The 16,842-nt window shown below is 41.4% G+C and overlaps 1 protein-coding gene across 1 annotated transcript in view; it reads right to left on the minus strand.

Annotated features, from left to right (window-relative positions):
• PLAC9 (placenta associated 9) overlaps positions 1 to 16,429 on the minus strand; it is a 38,516-nt gene extending 22,087 nt beyond the window's left edge. The window contains exon 1 of the mRNA XM_040437247.1: positions 16,177 to 16,429. Within this exon, the coding sequence (XP_040293181.1) occupies positions 16,177 to 16,261 (85 nt within the window). The 5' untranslated portion in view covers positions 16,262 to 16,429. The remainder of the gene's footprint in view (positions 1 to 16,176) is intronic.
• Between the last annotated feature and the right edge of the window lie 413 nt (positions 16,430 to 16,842).

The following is a 16,842-nucleotide window of genomic DNA, read 5'->3' on the forward strand; positions in this document are numbered from 1 at the left end:
TGTGCCCTGCTGGTGCTAACTGAGACTCACACCACATGTCTTAAATTGATAGGTTCTACTGGGTATGGAAACGCCATAAATGTGGACATAAGCTGCTGGATGGGCATATGGCAGGGCTCACAAGTGAAGGAGTGCCATTTGGCTTTTGGAGCATGAACTTTGCTAGAATGGTTTTTGGGTGCTACATCACATTTGCAGAGACCCTGATATACCTGTACAGAATAAATCCCAATAAGTGACCTCATTTTTTAAACTATGCTCCTCAAGGTATTTATTTAGAGGTAAAGTGAGCATTTTGACACCACAGGTGTTGTGCTGAAATTAAAGGGGTTCTTCAAACTATATCAGATTGGTGAGAGTCCAACACCCGGCACCCCTGCTGTATAAAAAGAAGGTTCAGTGTGCACGTGCCATCTCCCTTCTCTGGGAATTAAGAAAATAAAATTACTGAAAAAACTTAAATATTACTTTATTATAAATATATTCCCAAATACCTTTCATTAGTTGTAATGGCCCATTTTGTCTGGGGAGCACTCATCACCTGTCCTAGTAGTACACACAAAACCTGTCCAAATCACACAGCAGGACAAGGTACTTCACAACTCACAGCTGCCTCATCCTCCTCTACTAGTTGTCAGGGTTTATGATCCTGAATATGCAGCGTCCCACTACGTGTGTGTGGGCACTGCTTAAACACACTTTTTTATATTATTGAGAATACTAGGTTGTCATGCATAACTTTGCATTTATGTATCTGCAAAATCCCTGTTAACAGGCCTATTAGGTGCAATTTGTACATCCCACCACTAGATGGGGATAAAGTTCAGGTCCTATATATACCCAGTGCATGCCTAGTGAGACAGATCAGTTCAGGTTAGTGGAGGTTGAATAGAGTGAGACCACAGGTCAGTGTGAAGATCAGAGAGTGGAAAGGTGCAGATCCAGCACTTCAGCTCTAAAAAGAAGTCTTAGTCCAGAAAGGGACAAGTGAGAAGGACAAATTTAAGTTTATCCAAAGGATAAAAGCCGTAACCCAGGTATAAGGGACCTTTGGGATAATTTAGGTGAAGGATACCATAGCCTCCGGCCACCTCACCAGAAGTTCAACTGATGTAGAAGTAACCCACTGCTCCAAAAACCCAAGAAACTTGACAAGCCTAAAACAGTGGATTTGCAGAATTAACGCTGTACCATCTAGAGACTGCATATTTGTACTACTGCAACTAAAAGACATCCAAAGTAAAGGTTGTGAGTTGCATCTTACCACTGTCTACCTCATTATTACAACCTATGGTTGTACCACTATTAACGGTACTGGCTTCACAACAAAAACCATCAAGGGACTCAGCCGCAACAAGCACCCTAAGCACCCCTAACATCAAGGGCACCTCAACCACCATCTTGGCTGATGCTTCCTACCACAGAGCGTGCCCCGGAGGATTTTGTGCTGTCCACCTCAACACTGTGCTGCCAGCCCAGGGAGGCTTTCTGCTAACCGTGAGTAAACTGATGAACTGTGTGTTATACTATTTGGCCCCTCATCGGTCCACCGTGCACCTCACGTGTTGCCTCTGCGACTGGCTGGCTGTACATACAGTTTAATATCTTCAGCTGAATCTGTAGGAATGCAGTTCATGAGGAGACAAGAAGTACAGAGCGGAGGTGGGGATGTGGCTAATGAGCAGCAGCATCTGTATGCAGTCTGCATTACCACATCCCCACATTACCACAGTCTGTCCTCTCCATCCTCTCTCCTTTGTCCTTTGTAAGGCCTCTGGCTGCTATGGCTACCATCAGCACCCTGCAATCGCATTGCGGAGAACCGATGGAGTGAGAGAGGGAGCACTTTCCTTCTAAAAAACTACTTAGATGTGTCGGTCACCATTGACAGCCACATCTAAGAAGTTACACCGCCGGCATTGGAGATGTCTGTTGTCAGGATCAGGGACTTAGATTCAGGAGGGGAGCCTGCATGGTCACACTGGACCTCCCTCTGTCAGCACTCCATCATCTGAAACTAATCAATCTTAGCTGCCACCACTCATCAGATCAGGTTGACGAGACACCTTGCATGAAATAACCCCTAAGTACTCTCTACAACTGCTAGTATTCATAGGGTTAATAAATCAATCTAGGTAACGCCTCTTTTAAGGTCATGGAATCGTTAGAACACAAGAAGGCTCTTATTAAAGTGAAGTTTTAATATAAAAAAAAAAGGACAGTGCGTACAAACAATGGGGTTATCACAGAAAACATAACATAAAATACACAGACATATACATACAGTGCAAATAACAGTTCGGAAGATGAAAGGGATGAAAACAGAACTTAATACATTACGCGACAGTTAAGTCCGGTTGCCTGGGAAATATCTGTCAGTCCATCAGACTAGTGATCCACCAAAGAAATTACAGTTTGCTTTTCTCCCTACATGTGTTAAAAAGGGTCAGTATCTCCCCCCCCCCCCCCCCCCCCCACCCCCACACACACCTGTGATTTCAGAGGAGGCCAGGGAGTATGGTAATGACCGTTTTTGTACATCCACTTGCTGAAAATCAAGTCTGCCTCAAACTCTTTGTATTGAAATATCTTTTTGGGTATTCAGCCTAGCAATTTCATATTACCTCCATCCACTCCGTCCTAATGTCCCTCACACGTGCGTACCAAACATGGCAGAGGTAATGGCAGGATGGATGGAGTTATCTAATTGATCCCTGTTACTGAGCTGGGATTGATTTGATTTTGATACCATGGAAGCATATCCATGGTCTGAGTTCTCAGGAGGGAGTACGTGGCTTAAATATGAATTTGTCCACGTATTTCTTTGATGTATATTGCAAGATAGGGGATTCATGTGTGACCTCGGTGGAAAGGACACTAGCCTTCTCCTGACCCCTCTAACTGTTCTGGTCTGTATAAGGCTGGTACATGACATCTTCACATTTTATGATACGGGTCTCTGGTTTCTGTGAAGTTGTTCCAGCTTACTGGTTTTTATTGCTACAATCTCCTGACCTGTCTCCAGAACGGACATGGAAAAAGTGATGACCTCCTAGAGGAATGTAAAGGGAGGGGTTGCCTACTCCTAACAATAATTTTAATATCTGGAACCCTCTATCACCACATCTGTGATGCCTGTAATTACATGTATGGCTCTTTCTGACTTAATTTATACACTGAGGCTGTGATATCAGTGATTGATAGCATCCTGTGTGTGTATACAGCGATAGCTGTCAGCCACTGATAAGGCAGTCCCTTTGTACAACTGAAGTCAGAAATAGCAGAGTTTTAAGTGTATAATATATGTTTTGCTATCCCCCCCCCTCCACAGAACTATATATCAATCTGCTCAGCTCCTTCTGCTCTACAATAAGCTGCATGCATATTGCACTGTGATTCATGGTGACAGGTTCCCTTTAAGGATTTTTTCTACTGCATGCTTCACCAGAGATAACTACCACTTACAACGCACAAATGGCTTTTGCAGAAGTTTGAGAAGAGATTTGCCAGCATGCAGTCAGCTTCATTTTTTCCTATTAAAGTCTTATAATAAGATTGTTTATACGAGTATGATATGTTCCTGTGTAGAAAGAATACGACGTTCACAGCTGTATATGGGCTCTCTGACAGTCATTACTAGCCTCTGTCGCCTCTTGTCAAAATGTTTAGCAGACATATTATACCCATCTGATAAATGCTAACATACAACAACATATATAGCCAATGCCAAGTATAAATCAAGCTTCCAACCACACATACCAGAAATCCTACTTTTGAAAACATTTTGAATCCCCAAATACATTTTCCAAAGAAATGCAGACAGCCAAGTATGTCCTCATCCAAGTGTAAGATGCAGTCCTACAGGGGTGTAGTCATTTTATGCTTGTGAGAAGTGAGAAGAGGACCTGTAACCTGTTGTAGTGACTACATGCATTCCCCATGTAATAACCGTTCTGGAGCATCTATTCTTATGACTATGATGTGCTCTTCCTTTATTATTTCTGCTAGAAGTTTTTTTTTGTATATTTTATATGCAAGACTATGAGGGCAGCCATCTTTGCTGAGCTGCTGTTTAGAGATGTGCGTTAAAGTATCAACATGCACCACAAACACTAGAAAAGTGGCTTAGTTGTCCATAGCAACCATGAGCGAGCACTCATACACTTGGCAACCAGATTGACATGTGCAGAAAATATTTATTATATCCCCATAAAATACAAGTAATAAAATTTATAAGAACAATGTAGCAATAATATACAACATTACAGTCACATATATTGTGGTAGATATGATCAACACTATATTCATATGACTCAATAGTGTCGATAAATTCAATAATATATATCACACCAAGAAACTTCAAGTATATGCTGTTATTTGGGAAAGAGGGGGTATTATCTTCTAGCGCTCTATCCCAATTTGGGAAACTGAATGTCACTGAAAATGCTGTAGGTGTATTCACTGGGAGCGCAATATGTTCATAAAGTGTCCACAGGAATCCTGATAATGTGAAAAGTCTCTTATAGCATATCCTTTTAAGGTCGATATGAGCTTTGAATTGAAGAAAACTTTAAATCGATATTTGGCTTACCGTCTAGCGTCTGCTTTCTCCCTATTGCTTCAATGGAGCTTTAAATATTTGCCGGCTTATTTAGTCGCTCCATACAGCAAGCTGGTTTAAATTTTGCGGGAGTTCCAAAGATCGCGGGAGTTGCCACTCTGTTCCGCAATTTCCTTTGGTGCAGCTTTCGACGATAAGAATAGTTAATCCTTTACTGTAGAAATTTTCTTCTGTATGGCCATACAGTATTATCGGAGGCTTTTCAATGCAGGTACATCACTTGTTTCACCATATATTTCGCCAAATATTGATTTAAAGTTTTCTTCAATTCAAAGCTCATATCGACCTTAAAAGGATATGCTATAAGAGACTTTTCACATTATCAGGATTCCTGTGGACACTTTATGAACATATTGCGCTCCCAGTGAATACACCTACAACATTTTCAGTGACATTCAGTTTCCCAAATTGGGATAGAGCGCTAGAAGATAATACCCCCTCTTTCCCAAATAACAGCATATACTTGAAGTTTCTTGGTGTGATATATATTATTGAATTTATCGACACTATTGAGTCATATGAATATAGTGTTGATCATATCTACCACAATATATGTGACTGTAATGTTGTATATTATTGCTACATTGTTCTTATAAATTTTATTACTTGTATTTTATGGGGATATAATAAATATTTTCTGCACATGTCAATCTGGTTGCCAAGTGTATGAGTGCTCGCTCATTACTCTATTACTACATTTATCTATATATGTATTACCTGTCATTTTTATCTTCACTTTGACAATAATAAGATGACTGCTGAGCAGTGATCTGCTCAGAACACAAAAGGGGTAATTTATGAATAGATATATGCCAATTTTTTGTGTATATCTGTTGCAGATTCGAATCTGCGACTTCTTCCCCATCCGTGCCACGTACACCAGTTTTAAAAAAGGGGGTGTTGCATGGGGGGAAGGGGGCAGGCCAACCGACCCGTCTCATTTATAATTTTATCAGTCTGTTTTAGGCATAGAAAATTATCTAAATATTTGCCAGCAAGGATGTGGATTTAGGCCGGCAGTGGGTACGCCAAAGTTATGTAGAGGCCAGCACCTCTACATAACATAGGCGCATCAAGCTCCAGCTCAGGGGTATTAAGGCCGGCGTCTAAAACACTGGTCTTAATAAATGAATCCAAAAGTGTTGGCATGTTGTTAGGCCTAGTGGCTAGTGTGAAAACTGCATGATTTTAGGATTTGTTTTCTTAATATAGAATATAAAAATTACCACAAATTCTAAAAATATGTATATCAAGTAACTCCCATTAAATACCTGTAGCACAATTTAGAGTGTAGAGGTGTCTGCTAAACACACTCAGGCTGTTCTTTTGCCCTATTGAGTTCCTATTGAATGACTACAAGAATAGAGCTTAAAGGGGTTAACCGATCCTAAAAATGCCCCCTACTATAGATCATACTTACCCCAATCCCTGGCACCTGCATAACTCTTGATCCCTGCACGGCCGCCGCTGCATCACAGGGTAAGTATGATCTATAGGAGGAGCCTGGGCATTGGGGGGGCATTTTTAGAACTGGATAACCCCTTTAAAACTGGGAGAAATTGATCCAGAAAGTATCTTGGATAAAACTTTTTGTTATAGAAAGAATAACCTTTATTTCCTGCGCTGTACTACTACGTCACCAAATATTATTTATTATTAAAGCGCCATTCATTCCATAGCGCTGTACATATGAAAAGGGGTGTACATACATAAAACAGTCAAATATTTTATAATTAGGAAACATTTAAATAATGTGCATGTAAAAGCATTTAATCACTTTAGAAATGGCTTCTGTCAGCATCCCAGCTGTTACTATTCCCATACTCCCCAGCTAGTTAAGGGACAGCTGGCTTAATGTAAGTGACTGAAACTTATCATTATTTAATTTAACTGCTCAAAGGCAACAACAGTTCATCAACTGAAATAAAGTAATAGTATAAGTATAGACACAGTACGGTAGGTCTTTTCTTGCTTACTTTACTTACCAAAGGAGAAGAACCATGTGTATAGTTCATGCTGTCTTTCCCCAGAGAAGTTTAGCTCCTCAGCTCCAATGCAAAATCTGTGACAGGGGCCACCTACGATGTACCATATATAATACTGGTGTCTCCTAATGTGGCAGAAGGTCTTTTGGGCTGCATCAGGGACCAGGACAAGTGGTGACTGCTGCCCTTGCACTGCCCCCTTTCTTTACCTATGCTTATCAAGAAACTGTAAATACTCAAAACATGGTGCCATACTCGACAATTTAACCTTACCATTATAATAAATACACAAGACTACCATTGTGGATAAAAATGGCCGCGGTCTTTATTAAACTGGGGGGGGGGGGGGGGGGGGGGGTAACCATAAATAATAACATTCCATAAATTATTAAACCATTGAAATTCCCACCAATATTAACTCAAGTCCATTAGTGCACTACTCATCAAGAGTCCACCCAGTAAGGCTGAGCGACTAACCCCCCCTACCTCCCCCCTTTTCAAAAGACCTTGACTAAACCCTTGGGAGGGCAGGCGGGCGGGACACGATCTTCTTTCTTCACTCTTCAGCCGCTGACAGAGCTCCCAATGGTTAGTGTCTTCCATAAATACACCTTTCTTCCCGCCGAAACTTGCCCTTGACCAATCCATTGTTCCAGCTAAAAATAGCCCTTTGCCCAGCAGCTGGTCAGCAACCCTTTCCTGCCAATCACCTTTAATCCAGCTGCCGGCTAACCACAGATTCACCTGAGGAGAAATGAATGGCGGGAAAAGGAGGGAAAGAAGGGGGGGCAGAGGGAGTAGAGAGATATAGCCACCAACAAGACATAATATATGTCTCAATGACACCATGAGGGGCAAATGCCAATTACTGGCACAGCCCCATTCATGGTGCCATAATCGACAATTTAACCTTACCATTATAATAAATACACAAGACTACCATTGTGGATAAAAATGGCCGCGGTCTTTATTAAACTGGGGGGGGGGGAGGTGGGTAACCATAAATAATAACATTCCATAAATTATTAAACCATTGAAATTCCCACCAATATTAACTCAAGTCCATTAGTGCACTACTCATCAAGAGTCCACCCAGTAAGGCTGAGCGACTAACCCCCCACCCGCCAAGTACGGCATTAGCCGTTCTTGGCCCCCCCCCAACAAAACCGCGGCTTTTTTCGATAATTGAATGCAATCCCAAATTGAAAATATCTAGACCAATGTCTGATAAATGGACCAAATCCTCGCGATAAAGTCCCCTTATTGACCCATCTAATTCAAAATGCCTAAATGACCAACCTTTTAATAACGGCAAAAAAAATTCCAAGCCCCTGTTTATTCTCTTCCGAATTTTCTCCAGAAAACGCAGCTGAGGATTGTTCCGCACAAAACACGGAATAATTTCAGAAAAAAACTGTACAACTTCTGGCAACAATTGCTTAATATAAGACAGGTCCCTCCTCATATCTGCTAATAACTCTAAAGTCTTCTTCTTACCTAAATCGTTACCTCCTGCGTGAAAAATAATAACCTGAGGAGGAGGCCGAGCATGCAACTCGCCTTTAATAATCGGAATAACCTGGTTCCTCTTCAACCCTCTAAATCCTAACCAATAAATGTAAACTGATGGGATATCAAAAAACTATTGCTGACCATAGTTACGATTTGAAGCCCTCTTCTCTGCCCAAAAAACAAAGGAATGCTCGAAAATCCAAACATTGATCTGTTCGGAACCTGAAAGAAAATTTAATTACAATAAAACTAAATTAGGCCTGATATATGACTTATATCGGTCAGAATCCCATCTTCCGATTCTTTTAATTACAGCATTATCCAACCCCATTCTAGACGCTTCGGTTGCCGTGCCAATCCGAAAGGAATGAGATGAATAATGCTCCCCTTCTAGTCCTAATAATGATAAACAAGATTCAATTAATTCTTTTTGCCAAATACTAGCACCATTAAAATGAATCAAAAATTCCTCCCAGATCCTTAACTCATCCTTCAATGCTTTAGTCAACCTGATATGCGCAACGGAGACTTAACACCTCTGGTTGCCATATATAGCCTTCTAGAAAATACTCTACCAATAGGAATTACTTTAGAAGCAAAAACAAACAGTCTTAATAAACTCTGTAATTCCCGCAGAGTAGTTTTCTTAACTGCTAACATACGCTTGATAAGCTCTAACATTTTTTGCACTTTCTCTACTGGTAACCTAAACTCCATCACCACCGTATCGATAGTTATTCCTAAAAATTCTATTAACCTACATGGTAACACCGTTTTCTCTTCCGCTAAGGGGATGCCAAAACACCCACAAACTTCCATAAAACGATTCAACAATGACAAACAACTATCGGACTCAGCAGTACCTGTAAACAAAAAATCATCTAAATAATGAAGCAAACCACCACTATTAACTGAAAACATAGTAACCCAATGAACAAATGACGAAAACGACTCAAAATACGAAAAACCCATCGGTAAACATTTATCAAAATAATAAAACCCTTCAAACTGAAAACCCAAGGAATTGAAACCATCTGGACATACCGGTAACAATCTAAACGCTGATTTAATATCATCTTTTGCCACTAAACAATTTTTTCCAAATTCATTCAACAAACATACAGCTTCATCAAATGAACTATAAGAAACTGAGCATAATTCCTTATTTAACTCACCATGATTCTCTGGAAATGACAAATGATGAATTAAACAGAATTCTTTAGATGTTTTCTTAGGAATCAAACCTAACGGAGATATCCGAAAATCTTTAAATGGCGCTGCACAAATGGTCTCACAACTCTACCAGCCGCCACTTCTTTCTCTATCTTTGACCGAACTATCTCCATATTCGTATTAACTGAACTTAGATTCTCTATCCACATACACCCTGTACCTTTAAATTTTGGAACAAAGAAACCAAACTCAAAACCCTTACGAATTAACTCCGCCTTCTCCTGATTTGGGTAGATGTCGAGCCATGGGACCATGTTTTCCAAAATCACTGGCGTCACTGCTTTTTCGAAATTCACGCGTGCTAACAGCCTGCTGGGGTCCTGACATTCTTTTTAAACAACGAAACATAGGATGAGGACCCAAACAGACCGAACACTCGTGCTTATATTTACATGAATTTAACCACTTGCATGCCGACTCATTGAATGCAAAACATAAACCTTTTTTTTAACACATTCTGAGACGGATTCACAAACTGCCTAAACCCTCCACTCGATTTCTGAGGAAGCATTAAACTTAACCACAGACCCACGTCTTTAACACCCCATTTTAAAGATGGATGGACTGCTAACTTCTGCCTAAATGTTTCATCATACTGAAACCATGACATACCGCCGAAATTGCGGTATGCTTCCAATATGGTGTCAATATGCTGAAACAAACCCGAACAATATTGCGGATGCTTAGCTCCCAAAATTGACGCATAGATGCAAAGAGCTTGAAGCCAATTGTTGAAGGATCTAGGGGCACTCCTCCTTCTGTCTTCCTCTGACTTATCCTCAATTTTCTTATCTGCTTTAAAGACTTCTTTTGACGAAGGGAGCAATGATAAAATATCAATATACTCCAAACGCCAAATTTTTTCCCTGACGGAATTAGACAGATGAATCCCTAACGGTGACATCTCACATGATAAAACCTCTTTAAAACAAGTTTCAGCCACCCCCACTGCACTGGCCAAAACCCCCAGCAGGTGCAACAACTGTCCCAGCTGAGGGCCGGTCGGTACATACCACCGCCGGCGAGGGTGAAGCCGAACCAATACCATCTGCTGCTCCACTAGCCAAGTCAGAAAAAACCTTGGCTCACCCCTGCAAAAATGAAACACCATCATTAGCATTAAAAAAAAATTAGTAGGCAGCACCGCCTGCCCACCAGAGCTCTCACCCATCTCTTGTCCTGACGAATCTTCAGCTGGCAGCCTAGCTATCTCCGCATCCTCAGGCTGCAAGCTCGCCTTCCTGGGGGGGGACCGCTGGCACCCGCCTCTAATTTGCACCCTTGTTGGCGAATAACGGATCCTAGGCCTCTTCTGCCTTCTTGCCGGACGGGAAGTCGCCTCCTGATGACGTATTTCCGGCTGCCGCACTGCTTCCTGGTTGGCGCTGGCCGCGCATGCACTGTTCATTTCAGACCTCCGCTGACTTCGACGCCGCTCTTCTGCTTGACTCTCGCCGCCAGCGTCTGCTGCTGTCTCTTGCGAAGGACCCGGGTCAGGAACCGCATCAGCCAGACATCTCTGAAGCCACTCCTCACCACCACAGGTTTTAGCTCTTTCAAGGAGCTGGCTGAGCAGGGCTTCCATGACTCCCAGGATCCTCCGTTCACCGCCGGAATCGATTCTTCAAACAGGTGACGCTCTGCTTCTTCTGACCACCGGCACTAATTCCTTCATCCAGGCTTCTTCTTCCGCTATTCCTGCTCCTCTGCTTCTACACCACCACTTCGTCCGCCGCTGATGATGCCGCTTGTCCTGCAGAGTGTCACACAATCTTCTTTCTTCATCTCTGCAGCCGCTGACAGAGCTCCCAATGTTGAGTGTCTTCCATAAATACACCTTTCTTCCTGCCGAAACTTGCCCTTGACCAATCCATTGTTCCAGCTAAAAATAGCCCTTTGCCCAGCAACTGGTCAGCAACCCTTTCCTGCCAATCACCTTTAATCCAGCTGCCGGCTAACCACAGATTCACCTGAGGAGAAATAAATGGCAGGAAAAGGAGGGAAAGAAGGGGGGCAGAGGGAGTAGAGAGATATAGCCACCAACAAGACATAATATATGTCTCAATGACACCATGAGGGGCAAATGCCAATTACTGGCACAGCCCCATTCATTAGGCTCTTGGAACCAAACCGTTATATGGAGCGATAGAGTATGTTATTAGGATGTGAGAACTGCTTCCTTTTCTCCAGACAGAGAACAGTACAAAGAGGCTGAGTTCATGCTGTGTGTTTATGTGGTGTTTGGTGCAATAATGTATTTTATAAGACCCTCGGATACCCACAAGTATTAGCCTTATTGTTATTTAATAGGACTAATGTTAGGCTTTTCCGCTTGCAATCTGCTACTTATAGCTATCCTGCTTATTTCCACAGCAGATGTTTTTCCTCCACCGTAGCCTAAAATTTGCACAAAAAATTTCTCCTTTCTGGGAATGGAGTTATGAAATCCCATTCACTTGTGTGTGATCCAGATTGTCAAAAAAAGGATCTTTTTGAAGCATATATGCCAAAGTCCATGTGTGAATGTCAGGGTTGCCAACCATTCAGAAATTTCTGGACAGTTAGTAAAAATAGGGCTTTTTTTCTGTGTCCGTGAAAAAAAATAGACGTGTCCGTGATTTTTTTTTTAGGCTGGTGGTACTTGACTACATTATTTTGGTGTTGATTATCATCATTTTCCCGGTCACAGTAAATGCTTGTTTACAAGTTCTCATCTATATTGAGCTATAAACATGTATTACTTATAATACAGGGAGTGCAGAATTATTAGGCAAATGAGTATTTTGACCACATCATCCTCTTTATGCATGTCGTCTTACTCCAAGCTGTATAGGCTCGAAAGCCTACTACCAATTAAGCATATTAGGTGATGTGCATCTCTGTAATGAGAAGGGGTGTGGTCTAATGACATCAACACCCTATATCAGGTGTGCATAATTATTAGGCAACTTCCTTTCCTTTGGCAAAATGGGTCAAAAGAAGGACTTGACAGGCTCAGAAAAGTCAAAAATAGTGAGATATCTTGCAGAGGGATGCAGCACTCTTAAAATTGCAAAGCTTCTGAAGCGTGATCATCGAACAATCAAGCGTTTCATTCAAAATAGTCAACAGGGTCGCAAGAAGCGTGTGGAAAAACCAAGGCGCAAAATAACTGCCCATGAACTGAGAAAAGTCAAGCGTGCAGCTGCCAAGATGCCACTTGCCACCAGTTTGGCCATATTTCAGAGCTGCAACATCACTGGAGTGCCCAAAAGCACAAGGTGTGCAATACTCAGAGACATGGCCAAGGTAAGAAAGGCTGAAAGACGACCACCACTGAACAAGACACACAAGCTGAAACGTCAAGACTGGGCCAAGTAATATCTCAAGACTGATTTTTCTAAGGTTTTATGGACTGATGAAATGAGAGTGAGTCTTGATGGGCCAGATGGATGGGCCCGTGGCTGGATTGGTAAAGGGCAGAGAGCTCCAGTCCGACTCAGACGCCAGCAAGGTGGAGGTGGAGTACTGGTTTGGGCTGGTATCATCAAAGATGAGCTTGTGGGGCCTTTTCGAGTTGAGGATGGAGTCAAGCTCAACTCCCAGTCCTACTGCCAGTTTCTGGAAGACACCTTCTTCAAGCAGTGGTACAGGAAGAAGTCTGCATCCTTCAAGAAAAACATGATTTTCATGCAGGACAATGCTCCATCACACGCGTCCAAGTACTCCACAGCGTGGCTGGCAAGAAAGGGTATAAAAGAAGAAAATCTAATGACATGGCCTCCTTGTTCACCTGATCTGAACCCCATTGAGAACCTGTGGTCCATCATCAAATGTGAGATTTACAAGGAGGGAAAACAGTACACCTCTCTGAACAGTGTCTGGGAGGCTGTGGTTGCTGCTGCACGCAATGTTGATGGTGAACATATCAAAACACTGACAGAATCCATGGATGGCAGGATTTTGAGTGTCCTTGCAAAGAAAGGTGGCTATATTGGTCACTGATTTGTTTTTGTTTTGTTTTTGAATGTCAGAAATGTATATTTGTGAATGTTGAGATGTTATATTGGTTTCACTGGTAAAAATAAATAATTGAAATGGGTATACATTTCTTTTTTGTTAAGTTGCCTAATAATTATGCACAGTAATAGTCACCTGCACACACAGATATCCCCCTAAAATAGCTAAAACTAAAAACAAACTAAAAACTACTTCCAAAAATATTCAGCTTTGATATTAATGAGTTTTTTGGGTTCATTGAGAACATGGTTGTTGTTCAATAATAAAATTAATCCTCAAAAATACAACTTGCCTAATAATTCTGCACTCCCTGTATGTATCATTTCTTATGGTTTTCCAATTTGCCCATAAAAGTTTTTTGAATGTCCATGATTTTGGGACAAGTTGTCCAGAAAAAAAGAAAAATTCTGGTTGGCAACCCTGGCTAATGGATACTAAGGCTGCTTTCACACAGCCATGTGTGGTCCATGAATCACGCTCTGTGCCACAGTCACATTCCCCGGACTGACTGAGACCCATCTGAGCCAGGCTCATTGCATCATAATTATTTATGATGCTGTGAGTTCCAGCTTGATGATGTAAGTACAGGAGAGCAGTCCGACTGGAACTCACAGCATCATAGATCACCATGATGGGGTGAGTTTGGCTGGTGTCAGACGAGCCACAGTCAGTTTGGAAAATGCGGTTGTCACATGGAGTGTGTTTTATGGATTACACACAGCAATGTCAAAGCAGCATAAGAATGAATTCACATGTAGCAGACTCGTTGCAGAAGTTTATGCGACTGTCCCATTCATCTGAAGGGATCTTGCAGAAATTCATGCATGTGCTGCTGAACCAAACCGATTAACATGGAAAGGATTTTCAATTGCAGAAATTTCTGCACCGCTGGTGTAATTGGCTGCCCAAGGGGGAAAGACACATATATTTATTATTTACTGGTGGGTGATAGAGCCAAATCCATAAGACATTTTCCTTCCATTTTTATTTAAATAAAAAAGAAAGAAAGAATTTGAAATAGCCTGATATGTTGTGTCTACAGCTTCTGTGCACACCTATGAACCAAACCCATGTGATGCAGTCTTCAGCCGAAAAGCTGAAAAAGATCTTGTGGTCCTGAAAGGGAGTCTGTCGCCAGGAAATTAAGGGTTAAACGAGGCACAACAGGGGTCATTTACTAAGAAAGCTACGACAGTGATTGGCTTAAAAATAGTCGCAAGACCCTATTTTGAGACTGTTTAAACTCCAATGCGACAAAATTTGAGGGTGGCAGGCGCCGGGGCTGTGCTATCAGCCCCGGAAAATTCACTAACATTTATGCCTGGGAAAAAGTGTAAATGACAATTGAAAACTACTCTGGTCAGGGACTTGAGTGTTTTTTATTTAAGGTGTATGGAGTGCCAGAGGATGTGCTTAATTTATGACAAGGTGTGCGGATCATCATTGAGTGCATCCTTCAGCAGTGCGGGGCTATTAAAGATTGATGTAAAACACTGGTCTTTGATAAATGATCCCCAATGCCTTGTAGGACCAGCTCAGCTGAATGTAATGAGCGATCTGGAGCTTGATTCTGGAGAAAAGTTCTTTAATCTATATGCAAATGAGAAGTTAAGTGCACTAAGGGCAGGCCCAAGACACCCAGTGCACCCTTTCTCCTCCTCCTTCTGCCAGCCCCACTTTCCTTGACCAACAGGGTCAGGGTCCTGCATGATCGCCTCAGCATTGTGCCTGATGTAACAGGGAATGCTCTTTAAGATCGGAAATGGATTGGTCATTTAAGGAGTTGATGCTTAATCAGAAAAAAATTATTTTGGTATTGTGGTGCAATGCATCATGGTCTAGAATCATGAAAGAAGGAGTTCATTGTTTTAACTCTATTTTCTCCAGGTCATAAATTAATTCCTGCCTGACAGAACGCTGTATTTGAGACAGAAACTGACACTCACAGAAGTTTTCTGACACTGTCACTCACCTCCACCAAGTACGGTATCGGAATTCCCAAAACTACAATAAGTGCTAAACTATTACCCACTTAGATGAACTGATTGTGAGGACCTCTTACTATCAATTAACTGGGCCACTCACACAACTTGTCGACTGAGGCATGGAATGTATTACACACAGCAGAACAGATGGTTTCCTCTTCTATTCATTACAAATTGAATCACTTGGGTCATTGGCTTTACTGAAATTTTTATATATTCAATTTAGCATCTTATTTTATTTTATAATAAATGTCTCCAATGTGAAAAACTGCTGTAAAGCTGGTCGTACCTGCTGGCTGAATCTGGCAGGATCAACCAACCTTCTAATGTGTATGGTGGCATCCTGACTATCTGCTGTTGGGGGGAAGAAGGGTTGGGCATTTCAGATCTGTCATTTGTTTTTGTTTTTTTTCATTCTTCTCTTCTTATCCCGGGAGGGAAAAATGGAAAAGCATTGCACATGTGAACCTAATCTATAGGATTTTTCTGTTTACATAGAAAAACGTTTTTCACAAAACACTTTGTAACATTGTCAAGCATTCAAAAGCGGTGATAAAACTTGTCGATAACAGCATATTCTTTACACATAATACACATTTTCATGGGTATGGTTTAGAACTGAAACATTTTAAGCTCAAAATAACAAATTACACCCCAATTAGACTTATTTTTGGAAACATGTCAGCACATGCCAAATTAACCCTTTCACCAGTATACAAGCTGATAAGGCTTGCAAATCATGTCTATGACTGAAAACTTAATAGCATGCCTCAATACAGTGACCATGAAAGCATATAGAAACTGCAATCATGTTACCAAAAACATGCAAGTATAACATTACCTGTCATGCTTCCATCCAGCACAACTAGCAGCAGGAATATTACAGGAATGATGGTGCCCATATTGATACTATGATCCAGCTTCATCCAGCTGAAAAAAGTGTTTCCTATCCAGGGTGCTTAAGATGTCCTATGTCACTATTCTGAAGACCGCGAGACAGCTCTGAAAGTAGGATATTATCAGGAAAAGCTGGTTGGAATATTTTTTACCCTGCCTAACAGCAGTCCCAGTTATCCAGCAATCTGGCAGGAGTCCAGAGAGACTCCCAGCCCCCCCTCTGTATTTATATACACAGGGCGTGCATGGAATTCAAAGGCCAGCATTTAACCTTACAGGAAAAGTTTGTAAAAAAAAAAAAAAGATCCACCACTTTAACCCTCTCTCTACCTCAAGAATTAAAGCAAAAGCATTGCAGATTTTCAACAAAACTCTTCTAATGCCATCATTGCTAGGAAGCCATGTGTGATCTGCTAGAGAACAGCTGCAGTATTTGTGAATGGGGCATTTCATTTCTTTTCTGGTACTTTTAGAAGAACTTGAGAAGATGTAGAGATTGTATAGAATAGAATTGTTTGCAGTTAATGTGCATTTTGCTAAAAAGTTGTAAGCCCTAAAAATCCATGCAGCAGCAGAGACGATTGATGCGTCACATGCTATCAACTTAAAA

This window comes from Bufo bufo, chromosome 6, assembly GCF_905171765.1.
Source record: "Bufo bufo chromosome 6, aBufBuf1.1, whole genome shotgun sequence".
NCBI lineage: Eukaryota > Metazoa > Chordata > Amphibia > Anura > Bufonidae > Bufo > Bufo bufo.